We start from the raw sequence: 13,201 nt of genomic DNA on the forward strand, positions 1-13,201 counted from the left end.
TGTTCTAGAAGTTAGTGAACACTTGGGAAGAAGAAAAGTGAGGCACTGAAAACATAAAGGGTGGCAGTTCAGGTTAATGAAAAAAAAAGAAAACCGGAAAAAAAAAAAAAAAAGAAAACCTGAAAGTCTCTGGAAAGTTTACAGGTTAGCAGGGTCCCTTCTATACCTGGAAATAATGTCCATTGGGGCAGGGTGGGGAGGATATCTCATATTCCGGAATTTTGAAGGACACCGGGTGGCAAAATACAGGCTAGATTAAATGGACTGGGATTTCAGTAGAAAGAGAAAAAAAAGGAAGACCACAGAGTGGAAAGGGACAGATGAAGACATGGGAAGCAGTGTGGCAAAGAGGCAGGAAGTATGCTTGTCATAGGGGCTGTAAAAACAGTGGTCTGTTATCAACGGAGTGGACGTCTCAAGCAAGAGAGGCTCTCAAAGTTGCAGTCGGCAGTCCCAAGGCAGCTGGGCTCCAAACACAATTCGGTGGCAAAGGCCGGCCAGCCCTTCAGCCAAGAGGCCAATGGAAAAACAGGAACTCAGAGAAAAAGAATAACTTCTTGTTAGAGTTTCTTAGTCTGAGAAACACCAGCTGAAGAATCACTTTAGGGAAGCAGAGTGCTTGTCAAATGCATGGATTCATGGAACCCAATCTAGACAATCAGAATCTCTGGGGTCCCGCCTGGGTATATGACAAATACCACAGGTGAGTCCTATATGCTATTAAGTTTAATACCACCAGCTGAGATAATCAAATCCGGTGGCTAAAGCCTTTGTTTAGAGACTGCCTGGGGCTATCTGTTAGGTCCACAGCACCTAGAACAGAGCTGTCTGGACATAACAGACCCCCTAGTTACAGAGCGCTCACATTCCTTCCTGGGGGTAAATCACACCAGGATCTCTCCATATCACCTCCCTGAAGGTCAGGCCACATCCTCTGAACATAGGTGAACTTCTTGATAGAAAGTCTGTGTTCGGAGAGGCAGTTGTCTCATTTTTTTTTTTTTTTTTTTTTTTTTTCAGAGGGAAGGAGGGTACAAGCTGTCTGTCTGTAAGGCTGAAGCATCAACTCATTAGAGGCTTTTTTCAGCAGAGCAGATTTCAGTTCCCAGAGGGGAGACCAGAAACGACTACTTGGGAAAGAGAGGCAGGAGAAAGGCTCTAAGAAACCATGTCAGTCAGGCAATACTCATCAGGACCCTAATTTGAACACAGTATGCCAGCTGCCAAGGGCAATAATACTGCATGCTCCCTGGCAGAATTGTTATTCAACTTTTAGGCCTAAAAATACATGTGTGAGGAAAGTTTCTAGGAGGTAAAAAAAAAGTTCTAATTATAAATCAGTGTACCTGCTCACTGAATTTGTATTTTCCACCCCATAAGTCAGACTAAGTAAAACTGTGTTCCCAGTCAGGAGTTCTTACAGTAAACCCTAGTTAAATGCACCAACCACTGGCCTGCAGAATAAAAACTGAATTGAAAGCACTATCTCCTTCCTGGTGACCCCCGACTCCTACCTCTACGGTCCCCTCTGATGATCAGGTTGAGGGGTGCTCCCGGTTCTAACGTTTCCTTTCAGAGGCTCCCCACTTGAGGACGCCCGGGCTGTGTACCGGGCACGTCTACAAACAAGCACAATACTGCAAGCCCTTGCTTCCAGGTTTGCAGCTAAACCAACTGCTACACTCCCGGCTAGGCTAGAACTACGGCGGGACTGACAATATTGTTCAGTCGCCAAGTCCTCTTGGATGGTTTTCCGAGCCGGTGGTCTGCGGCCCGCCAGGCTCCTCGGTCCATGGGATTTCCCGGGCAAGAAAACTGGAGTGGGTTGCCATTTCCTCCTCCAGGGTTCCCATGAAGAACCCCTTTAACCTTCCTAGTATCCCCTTCGACATCCTTTCGCGGTAATGATGAACGGAAGGCCAGAGACAAGAAAGCAGCCTTGAACTCAAAGGCAGCAAAAGCCCCTTCCCAGATCTCTTCCCCTGGTGTCCTCGGATGCCTCCTGTCCCCAGTCCGAGTCCCACAGGCCCCCAGCCCCACCACCACCACGGGGGAGCGCGCAGTCACCTCTGCTCTGCCTTCTCTCCGCAGCTCCAACGGCAAGTCGGTCACTTGGGCGCAGAACGAGAAGAGCAGCCGCGGGCAGCACCTGTGGCAGAGGCTGTCGGTGCACATCAACAAGAAGGAGAACCCCAACCAGACGGCCGTCATCAAGCCCTTCCCCAAGAGCACGGAGGGCCGCGGCGTGGGGGGCGCGGGCGGCGGCGGGCCCGAGCCCCCGGACGCCGGCCCCAAGGCGCGCCCCGCCGCGGCCGAGGCCGAGGAGCGCAGCGCCGCGCCGCGCGCGCCGTCGCCCATCAGCACGCTGAGCCGGCGCGCGGGCGGCTGCCCCGACGACGAGGACGCGCGCTCGCTGCGCTCGGAGCCCGCGGCGCGCAGCAGCTCGTCGCAGGGCTCGCTGCTGGAGCAGATCAGCAGCGTGGTGACCCGCTTCACGGCCAACATCAGCGAGCTCAACTCCATGATGCTGGCCGCCCCGGGGGCGCCCGGCGCGGGCGCCGCGCTCTGCTCGGCCTACCTGATCCCCACGGAGATGCAGCTGCCCGCCGCCGTGATGACCACGTTCGCCGAGATCCAGCCGCCCCCCGCCGCCGAGGCCCCGCCGGCGGAGGGCGCCGCCCGGGAGCCTTCCCCCTCGGCGGCGGCGGCCGGGCCCGAGGCTGCGGCCGGCAAGGCGGACCTGGAGGAGCTGGTGGCGCTCACGCCGCCGTCCCCCTTCAGGGACTCGGTGGATTCTGGGAGCACCACCCCCAACTCGCCGGTGTCCGAGTCGGCCCTGTGTATCCCGTCGTCTCCCAAGTACGACACGCTTATCATCAGAGATTACACCCAGAGCTCCTCGTCCTTGTGAATGTCCTGGGAAACCACGTTGGGGTCCCCCCGCCGCCCCCAGGAGCCGAGACCCTTCGGTGTCCCCACAGACAGCAAGGACAGGCCTGGGCGCCTGCTTAAGACCCCGAGGTGGAAGACATCGCGTACACCCACAGTGGAAACGAGATCAAGAGTGCTATCTACCATCCACCGACGAAGACACCAACCACGAATCTTTCGGCAGATTTTCTTCTAGTGGCCTTAGAAAACATGGGCTTTTAAGAAACACCGCTTCTACTTTTGAGGGCTCACGAGGAGTCTCTTGAACCAGTTACATCCCAAGTGCTTTGCTCTAGGGAAGCAAGGAGTGTGAAACAGCAAAACGGAGGGTTGAAAAGGCATAGTTAATAAGCAACTGTAAAAAAAAAATTTTTTTTTGTTTGTTTACTTTAATTCTTTTCCCAGAAGATTCTTTGATTCACCAAACATGAATGTACATTTTCTAACAAACTCAAAATCTGGGACCAAAACGTCAACCTTTCTCTACTTTTTTTTTTTTCCTTTTTCTTTCCTTTAAGACCTTGGAAAGCAGACTTGGGCCCAGTATTTGCTGAGGCGTTGATATGAGTGTGTCCCATGGGCAACATGCAACTGTGTGATGAGGGCCACGCTGATGTATGTAGGGCTTTTACCAGACACTTTCCAATTTGGTTGTGACCTCCTCTTCCGAAAGCCTGCATCCTGGATTCCACCTAGTTATTTCAGTTCACCTCCATTAACCAAGAAAACCAGTGGAAGATTTCTTGACTATTTCACCATGTTGCCAATCAATACTGGAGTAGCAAAAAATATTTTCTGGAATACTGTTTTGTAATTCCCTCACTGGGGTGCGTTGTGTAGCTGGAAATTCTCTTTCTAATAATAATTCTTGAGCTCCAGCTTGGCTATCTCTTTCATGAAATGTGGCCACTCATTATGAATGCATTGCCAGCTAAAATATTTAAAATATGCATTTGGGCTTCTTCATTCCTTTCTTTTGAGAACCTGATGCACAAAGAGCTCCTCTGTTCTTTTTAAGTCCCACCACTGGAAGAGTGGTCCGTAGACCCGATGAAGACACTGTCGTGATTGGAGGGACTGTTCAGAAAATTAACACAATCTTAATACACTGGAGACTTTCAACTGTCAAGTCGGCTTAGCAGAGATTTAGCTATGCCAGTGAGCAGTGATTTTAACTTTTCTTGGCTGCTTAAACAGGGCAGCTATGAACTATGACACATGTAGATTTTTCAAAGCAATACAGAAAACTAAAACAGAGGAACCTTAACAGATACAAACCACACAATCTTTCTTAGCCATTCCAAAAAGAGGCAAAGCAATTATTAATATTTTCCTTTTTAAAATAATTATGAATATAATTTTGTGCACTTCATACTTACTGTCACTTTTTAAAAACTGCAGAAAAGAGGTTTAAAGTTATAGTAGACATATCTGTGCTCTGATAGGCTCCTGTAGATAGAATTCAGCTCAAGGCCTGCATCCACCGTCATCTCTTTCTTCCTCCCATTACAGCTATCCTCAGGTGCCAAATGTTTCTGATTTTTAAATAAGGATAGTAATAAAAGGAGGATGTATCCTATAAATTTAAAGTCCAGTTGACCCAGCCTTATACTAAAGATAGCCTTATGAGAAAGATTTGCTGTGAGGCAGAAGTATATTTTTAGCAGAGAGAAAAATAAATAAAAACCTTTTTCCTTTTGCTCAATATCCTTATTTGGTATTTTTTATTTCACATCTACTTAAAAGACGGAATTGAGAAATGAAAATATATCTATTAGCATAATTTATCATTCTCTACTTTTAAACCCTATGATACACTGTTTTACCTTTCCTGATAACTATTCTCGTATTAAATTATATTAAATCAAATCTCCCAATATAAAACATTAAAAGCTAACGTTAATTTACTAAAATATAATTTTTTAAAAAATCAAACCTCCCTTGCAAGTTTGAAAATAGCATCGTTGGAGCCCCTTGTTCCCACATATTATGAGACTCTTGAAACAGTCAATCTAGCTAAGTTTTGTGGTTTCATTGAAAGCAAATGTCTGCCTCTACTTGAAAAACAAATGTAAATATTTTGAAGTAAATATTAATATCCCTGGATTCTCATCAAAAGGGTGGCATTCACCTGGGGGTTACTGTCTTGATTTCTTAGGCATTGAAACCTTCCTAAGTATGCTCTATCTAAATTTTTAAATTTGTTTCAAAGAACCCTTATATTGGTTTCCACTGTTTTCTCAATACAAGTTTCACTGTGTTGACCAACAGGAAAACATTTTTAAAACTTTCTCCATGATCAAATTCATTTTCTATTTTTTTAGTAACATATTTCCTTTAAAAGTATACTACCATATGAGAAAATTCATTAGAAATTAAAATTTAATGTGAATAAATTGCCATCATATAATTCTATATGAATTAATAGTTAACAAAAGAAAAATAATTTATCTAATTAGAGAAGAACCAGAGGTATTTTTCTGTGTATTTATATAACCCTTTGCCACTTCATTCAATACATTGTATAATATATAATATTATTGGTAATGCATTCTTGGGATCTTTTATTTTGGAATGATACTAACTCTGTCTCTTTGCCAATTCTAATACCAGGTTCCAAGTTAAATCTACAGTACAAAAGAGAACTGAATATTCATTCTAGGGCTAGGATATGAACTTCACAATTCATTTGAGTACCTATTTTCATTGAATTTCCTAGAAAACAATCTGTTCCTGGTGCCCAGTGGTAATTCAGGTGGGACCAGCATGACTCAAGGGAAGGGGAAAGTACAGTGAAATGCTGAGTTTCAGAAAAGCTTCCATAAGGACAGTTTGGTCCCAGGATTAAAAAGAGAAGACCTGGTTCAATCAAGTTGAACAGACTATCTGAGCAGTCCACGCATTCTCTATTGTGGGAAGCAGTGGGGACCGCCCGAGAAGACCGTGTCTGCCCTGCGAAGAAGCAGAACCACCTCTCTGGGTTAGGGGTGGGGAACAGAGAGGGTGTGTGGAAAGAAAAACCATGTGAGATTTGACTGAAGCAAAGAGAAAAAAGCAGACCCCTGAATGTGCTAATCCTTGTCAGTAACAGTCTTTCCCAAGTTTCTGCTGTTACCAGCATGTGATCAGAAAGACTAGGAACTATCTCTGACTCTCAATGAATTGTATAATGGCTCTGCTGCAATTCTGTGACTTCCAAACCAGGAATAAAACTCTTAAAAAAAAAAAATTTCCTGTGCTACTCTCCCAGCAAAATGTACGTGTTTCGGAGACTTCAAAGGTTATTACCTGAGTTCACATTTAGCCACAGCTTATTAATAACCCTCAAGCTGTCTGAATCTCAATAGTTACCATTTACAATTTTATACTGTGAAAAATATACAGATCAGTGAAAACTATAAAGATAAGTTGGAATTCACTTTAAAGAGGGTCTGAAGCCTGAGAGATGCTCTGCTATCTGTTGAAGAATGAGGCATGTATAATATAGTTGGCTGAATTCACTGATCTTCCCAATGTGAACAAATATACTATGTATATTGTGTGTATTTCTAGAATTCAATGGCAGCTGCTGGTGGTGTTGTAATTAGAAATCTATATAGAATATAGATGTTTTAGAGAGATGGTGCCAATCCTAAAAGATTTGTGTGGGCTACAAGTGCTGTACTTACTTTTTTCTGCACTTTAACTGGTTTGGTTTTAAGATGGTGTGCGTGTATGTTTTTCTTTTTCTTTTTTTTTTTTTTCTGTTGTTGCAGCTTGTGCTATTAAAACGATAGAGAATGTTAAATTATTTTGATGTGAATTGCAAATGATTTTTTCATAAAGTTTAACATTTCTATCAGCATTGCTTTGCTTTGTACTTGTATAAATGTGTTTTATTTTAGTACTTTAAGATACACTTGCCTGTTCTCAGTTGTCTAAATCATGTTAGCGCTGGTATTTGTGAAGTCAGTTACTTTTTGAAAAATATTAAAAAAGAAACTATGATATGACTTTAAGATTCTTCCCCTTAAATGTTTAGATTGTTGTCGTAATAGTGTTTTCTGTGACCCAAAGAGCCATACTATTAATTCACCTTAAATTCTGAATGATCTACACATTTGAGTTATGGGGTTTACAAAGAAGCCTGCAGACAGTAGATTAAAATGTAAATGTAGACTAAGCACAAAACCACCAGAGACGCTGTCCCCAAAGGCGCCTGCAAATACCTTCAAGACATAAATAAATACTTATGTTTAAACAAGGAAGCATGTAGGGAATAAAAGTCTCGTGTGTGTCTGAAAATACCAATACAAATTATAGGTGTAGTTCCACAGTTAGCTGTGTTGACAGAAGTAATATCACAAACATAATATAATCACAGTAACATAATATAGATTATGTGTGTGTATATATATACATATATGTGTCTGCGTATGTACACAGACTTAGACACATCAACATAGATATTTTATTTTCGAATCTATATAGTTTTCTATGTGTATGTTTATGTTTATGTGTGTATGTATGGGCATATCTATATAATTTTTCTGGAAAAAATTACTTATTAAATCACTTTTTATTTTGATAGATTCTTAAGCAAATTTACACTCCCTGAACACAAATTAGCTAAAACCTAAAACCATAATGTAGACTAGATGAATGATGTATGGAAAAGAAAGACAATGTAAATTTTAAAAATATATCTTCTTTCTACTCCCCTGTATTATTTGTACACATTTAATATGTATATACACATTTATTCTTATACATGTATAAGTTGATACAAACTATGTTTGAACTTAACAAAAGAAAATCTTTTTTTTTGTCAGACTCTCTAATTCAGTCTCTTCTAAGCAATCCAAATGGGCATATGTTTATGTGAACTTAAGGTTGATATGAAATACCTGGACTCCATACAGAAAATTATCTCCTAAAGATCAAAAGAGTTTTGTAAGACTCCATAGAATCACGGGAGGTCAGATAAAACCAGATGATGCAGTAGAAATAGCATTAAATAGGATTAAAAGTCACTTTCTACTGCCCTGTCCTATATGATCTTGGATGAATAACCTTGACATCTCTATAACTCAGCTCATTATTTAAATGCAGACATGAGTAACAATAACCTGTGAGGTTTATTTCATTTCCAGCATTCCTGGAATGTGGTAAATGCTTAATAGGTGATAGCTATCAATGGCAACATAGTGTTTTTTATACAGTTAATATCCAGCAGGAAGCTTAGATATGTTAAGTCCAATATTACTGGTGGAGCAGTAACAAATTCTTGTCCAACGTAAGGCATATATCGTTGCATGGGAAAGCCTATGGAGGTTGGAACTGTCCATCTAGGATGACTTAGTAAATTGATCTTAAGCACCACAGAAAGAACATTTTCTTCTATTATAGTCTATGCTGAATGCTAGCCAGTTTTGGGGTATAGTATGTAAATGATCAGTTTGTAAAAATTAACAGTTCCCAAACATTTACTTTTTTATGGTAGCTAGCTAGATAGATAGGTGCGTGCTAAGTCACTTCATTTGTGTCCAGCTCTTTGTCATGCTATGAACCTTAGTCTGCCAGGCTCTTCTTGCCTTGGGATTCTCCAGGCAAGAACACTGAAGTGAGTTGCCATGCCCTCCTCCAGGGGATCTTCTTGATCAAGGGTTCGAACTGGTGTCTCCCACGGCTCCTTCACTGCAGTTGGATTCTTTACTGCTGAGTCACTATGGAAGCCCCAGATAGGTAGGTAAATAGGATTATATTAATGAAATTATCCCCTTAAAAACACAGTAACTTCATTTTTTTCCTCAAAGTATTTTGAAATATGAAATCAGTTACTACACTATTTTTTAAGAATAATTTCAATAGTAAGTTTTAAGAAGAAAACTTTAGACTCAGGTTTCCTGACCATGTTTAGACACATGTTTAGACAAACAAAAAGTATTACAGGAAAACTTAGCTGAACCTCCACAAGAATAAATAATTTAAGTTAGCTTTAACTCCAGACCAAACACACTCATTTTTGTCATGACATGTCAGTCTTTTTGTATGAACATTTATACAAATATATGGTATATAGACCAGACACATTTGGCTTATTTATATATAACTTGTATTTTGTCTCATTGACATAAAGTGAAGCTTTATGTAACTAGCATGTTTCTGTAACAGGACAGATGTTATATATGAATTATATGTCCATGAAAATTATAATTTAACATATAAATTGGCTTTTCTGAACTTCTAAGTAGTAATAGTTTTTAGAGTTTTAAATGTTTGGAAATCATAATAACTCCAAGTTTAATGGCTGAATTTACCTCAGAATTTGCCACTCTTCTTTAAATATGCTAATACGCATTAACCTTGAAAGTATTTTTACTTTTATTTTTTTATGAGTAGTCTCCTCATAGTAGAACTTCATAGAATGAATGTCAAAAATGCTATGATATACAATTTATAATTTGTAGACAACTTTTTCTTTCAATCTTGAAAATTAATTGCTATTTCCATGATGATCTCTTAAGGATTTCAGAGAAGAAAACACATAGATTCTATCATCACGTTCAGATCCATTCTACTGAATCATGGAATGCCTTTCTTCATTTTATTATACACTTTCCTCCTGTCTTCTGATTTCTCAGAGCTCTACCAGCACTTTAACTTACTCCTAGCCGTCAAGCAGAAGATTTTCTTTTTCTTTTTCAATCAACATGTTGGATGGTCTCCTTAACTCTACCAGCCTCAGATGAAGCCATACATGAAATAGTAGCAGTTCCAAGAGCAGTAAAAGGCTATGGGAGTATTATCCAGAACTTATTTTGGAAACTCTTATCACATGTTTTCTAATTTACCCAAGTAGTCAAAATTACATGGCCACATCTAACACACGTACCATACTAATGTGCTTCTACTCCGGCATGTTCATGATTTCCTCCTCTTACTTCCCTGTATGCTGGGGTACTCTCTGTCACATGCTTTCTCTCTCTAAAGAGCTCAAGTCATATCACTAGTCCTACTACATTCACCCTGCTCTTCAAGAAGGCATGGGACACTCTAAATTATACAGAGAGAAAAGGTCTTATTCTGGGATTGCAAATACCCACTCTAATAATAAAAGCACGGGGACTATCCTGACTAGTTCTATTCAGTCAGTATGAGAGCAAGAATATTTTCTTATTCTTTGCATAGTAACAAAAACCACCAAATTTAATTTTAAGAAATAAGAGAAGGCTAAGATATAACCATTTCTAGCCGATAAAGTGGTGGTCAGGAACCCTAGGAAAATGCTAGTAAGAATGACTAGGCTAATAAATAGACTAAAAGTCTGAATAAATTAAAGGAACCTGAGAGGCCCTAAAAAAGAATAATGCAGTTGTGTTACTCAGCAATGTTACTTGCTGAAGCAACACTATCAGTTAATCTAGCCCTGGTATATGCAAAACACAGAGAGCCAAGTGCAAAATACACAAAAGTAGGTGTAGGAATATTGATGCCTGGTAAGAAGTAATACAAGTTAAAATTTATTAAAATGGCCAATTTTAAATTGGTGAACATATACTCAGAGTATAGAATAAGCATGGACCAATATGTGCTTTAAAATATGGTTTTAAAACATACAAAGTAAAGACTAATAGAAACATACACACACACACAAATTCCACAATCAAAAAGGACCTCTTTAATATACTTAAAACACAAATACATCAAGAAGTCAAAAAAATAAAACAAAATTTAAAGGAATCAAGTAACAAAACAATGAATAATCAAATTTATTCAGCACTTTATACCTATTTAACAGAGAATAGATATTGTTTTCATGAATGTTTCATGAAACATTCATAAACATTAACCGTAAATTTGATCACAAAAAAGACCTTAACACATTCCAAAAGGCAAAAATCACATAGACTATATTCACCAACTAAAAGTCATAAAATTGTGACTTAAAAAAAAGGTGATACCCAAAAAAATTACTTGGGGTCTCTCTTCTAAAAGCAATTTTGGTTGAAGAGGAAAACTTAACTAAAAGCGTATCTTACATAGAAATGAAGTTATTGAAAACCCTGCACACAGTACTCTAAAGAAAATGTTTTACTCTAAATGTAGACATTAAAAGATTAACTAAAAGTAAATTAACTAGACATTCAGTTGAAGAAGTTGAAAAATAAACAATAAAAAAACAAAGAAAATATAAAAAACATTGAATAAATTGAAATTAATACAAGAAAACAAACATCTAACAAAAAATTTAAGTGATCATTAGAACCAAAGTCTTTTAACTTGTAAAGACCAACACTGACAAACATCTGTCAAGCTTAATCAAGTAAAAAAGAAACCACAATTACTATTGTGAGAAAAGAAACACAGCTAAACATATAGATGATATGCAAAAGAAAGCACTAAGTAAAACTTTGTTTTCAATTAATAAATTTGAAAATATAGATGAAATAATATTCTATAAAAATATAAATTATCAAATTGAAACAAAAACAAGTAAAAATGCAGATAAACCAATAATAATAGAGCCTCATGAAAAGGAATTTAAAAATATTTAACTCTTGTGGGAGAAAGCGAGGGTGGGATGTTTCGAGAGAACAGCATCGAAACATGTATATTATCTAGGGTGAAACAGATCACCAGCCCAGGCTGGATGCATGAGACAAGTGCTCGGGCCTGGTGCACTGGGAAGACCCAGAGGAATCCGGTGGAGAGGGAGGTGGGAGGGGGGATCGGGATGGGGAATACATGTAAATCCATGGCTGATTCATGTCAATGTATGACAAAAACCACTACAATATTGTAAAGTAATTAGCCTCCAACTAATAAAAATAAATGGAAAAAAAGTAATATTTAACTCTAAGTGTAATATGCTTAAACATTTTAGTTTCATCATGATATAGAATATGGATATACATGGAAATATATATAGCTCATTTTATGAGGCTTTTATAACTTTGGTACACAAATCAGACAAGCAAGGACATGAAGAAAGTTATAAACTATTCCCATAAACATCAGTCTTAAAATCCCATATAAACTATTCATACATCAAATTTTGAAATTTAATAAACTAATAATACTTCATGACTAAGTACAGTTTAGGATTTTAAATGCTCAGTGTTAGGAAATCAATTAATATAGCTTGCTACATTAAAATGTAATTAGTAGATAAGATAGAAACATTTGATCAAGTAAACAATTTCTGATTAAAATAAAACAACTAAAAATAAAAGGAAAATTTTGTAAGATGAAAAATTTGTATTATAAACCTATGACAAACATACTAACAGAAAAATGTCAGAATTCCCATTAAATCAGAAATGAAAGATGTACTCCATAAATCCACAATTCTAAACTGATAATGAAATTTTTCATTTTCAGTTTTTCTCAGCACATTTTCTGAGAATTAAATAAAGTACAAGAATTCATTGTACTGAGACAGTGGCTTTTCTTGGGACAACCATTTATACCTGCACTGTTCTGGCAAAGCAAAACACAGACCCATTCTAAATTACTACTATTTAATATGGGACTTGATGTTATAGATAAAACTCTAAGTCAAGAGAAAGAAAGTAGATATTACTGGGCTTCCCTGGTGGCTCAGCAGTAAAGAATCTGCCTGCAATGCAGGAGACCCAGGTTCGATCCCTGGGTTGAGAGGATCCCCTGGAGGAGGAAATGGCAACCCCCTCTAGTAGCCTTGCCTGGAGAATCCCAAGGAGAGAGGAGCCTGGCAGGCTGCAGTCCATGGGGTCACACAGAGTCAGACACGACTGAAGTGATGCAGCAGCAGAAGCAGATATTAATACTTCGAAGAAAGAAAGAAATCTACTATCAGCAGATCCATTAACCTATAGAATCTAAAATAATCAAAAGATAAAAGATTAAAATATTAAGATTAAGAAAATTATTAGAGCTTCCCTGGTGGCCCACTGGTAAAGAATCTGCTTGCCAATGCAGGAGACCTGGGTTCAATCCCTGATCTGGGAAGTTTCCACGTGCAGTGGAGCAACCAAGCTTGTTCGCCACAACTACTGAGCCTGTGCCCAAAAGCCTGGGAGCCGCAGCTGCGGAGCCCACGTGCCGCAACTGCTGAAGCCTGAGTGCCCAGAGCTCATGCTCTGCAAAGAAAGGCGCCATCACAATGAGAAACCTGTGCACCGCACCTGCAGAGTTACTCCTGCTTGCAGACACTTAGAGAAAAGGGTGCAGCAATGAAGGCCCAGAGCAACCAAAAATAAGTAAATAAATGAAATCATACAAAATAGAATAAAAATAAAATCGTCAA

General features: G+C 39.2%; 1 protein-coding gene across 4 annotated transcripts in view; it reads left to right on the forward strand.

Annotated features, from left to right (window-relative positions):
• GRM5 (glutamate metabotropic receptor 5) overlaps window positions 1-3,001 on the forward strand; it is a 596,160-nt gene extending 593,159 nt beyond the window's left edge. For all 4 annotated transcript variants that reach the window (XM_070457147.1, XM_070457146.1, XM_070457149.1 and 1 more), the window contains one exon: window positions 2,092-3,001. In XM_070457147.1, coding sequence (XP_070313248.1) covers window positions 2,092-2,911 — 820 coding nt within the window. In that variant the 3' untranslated portion in view covers window positions 2,912-3,001. The remainder of the gene's footprint in view (window positions 1-2,091) is intronic.
• Window positions 3,002-13,201: the final 10,200 nt, after the last annotated feature.

The sequence above is a fragment of the Odocoileus virginianus genome, chromosome 28, assembly GCF_023699985.2.
Source record: "Odocoileus virginianus isolate 20LAN1187 ecotype Illinois chromosome 28, Ovbor_1.2, whole genome shotgun sequence".
NCBI classification, from domain to species: Eukaryota; Metazoa; Chordata; class Mammalia; order Artiodactyla; family Cervidae; genus Odocoileus; species Odocoileus virginianus.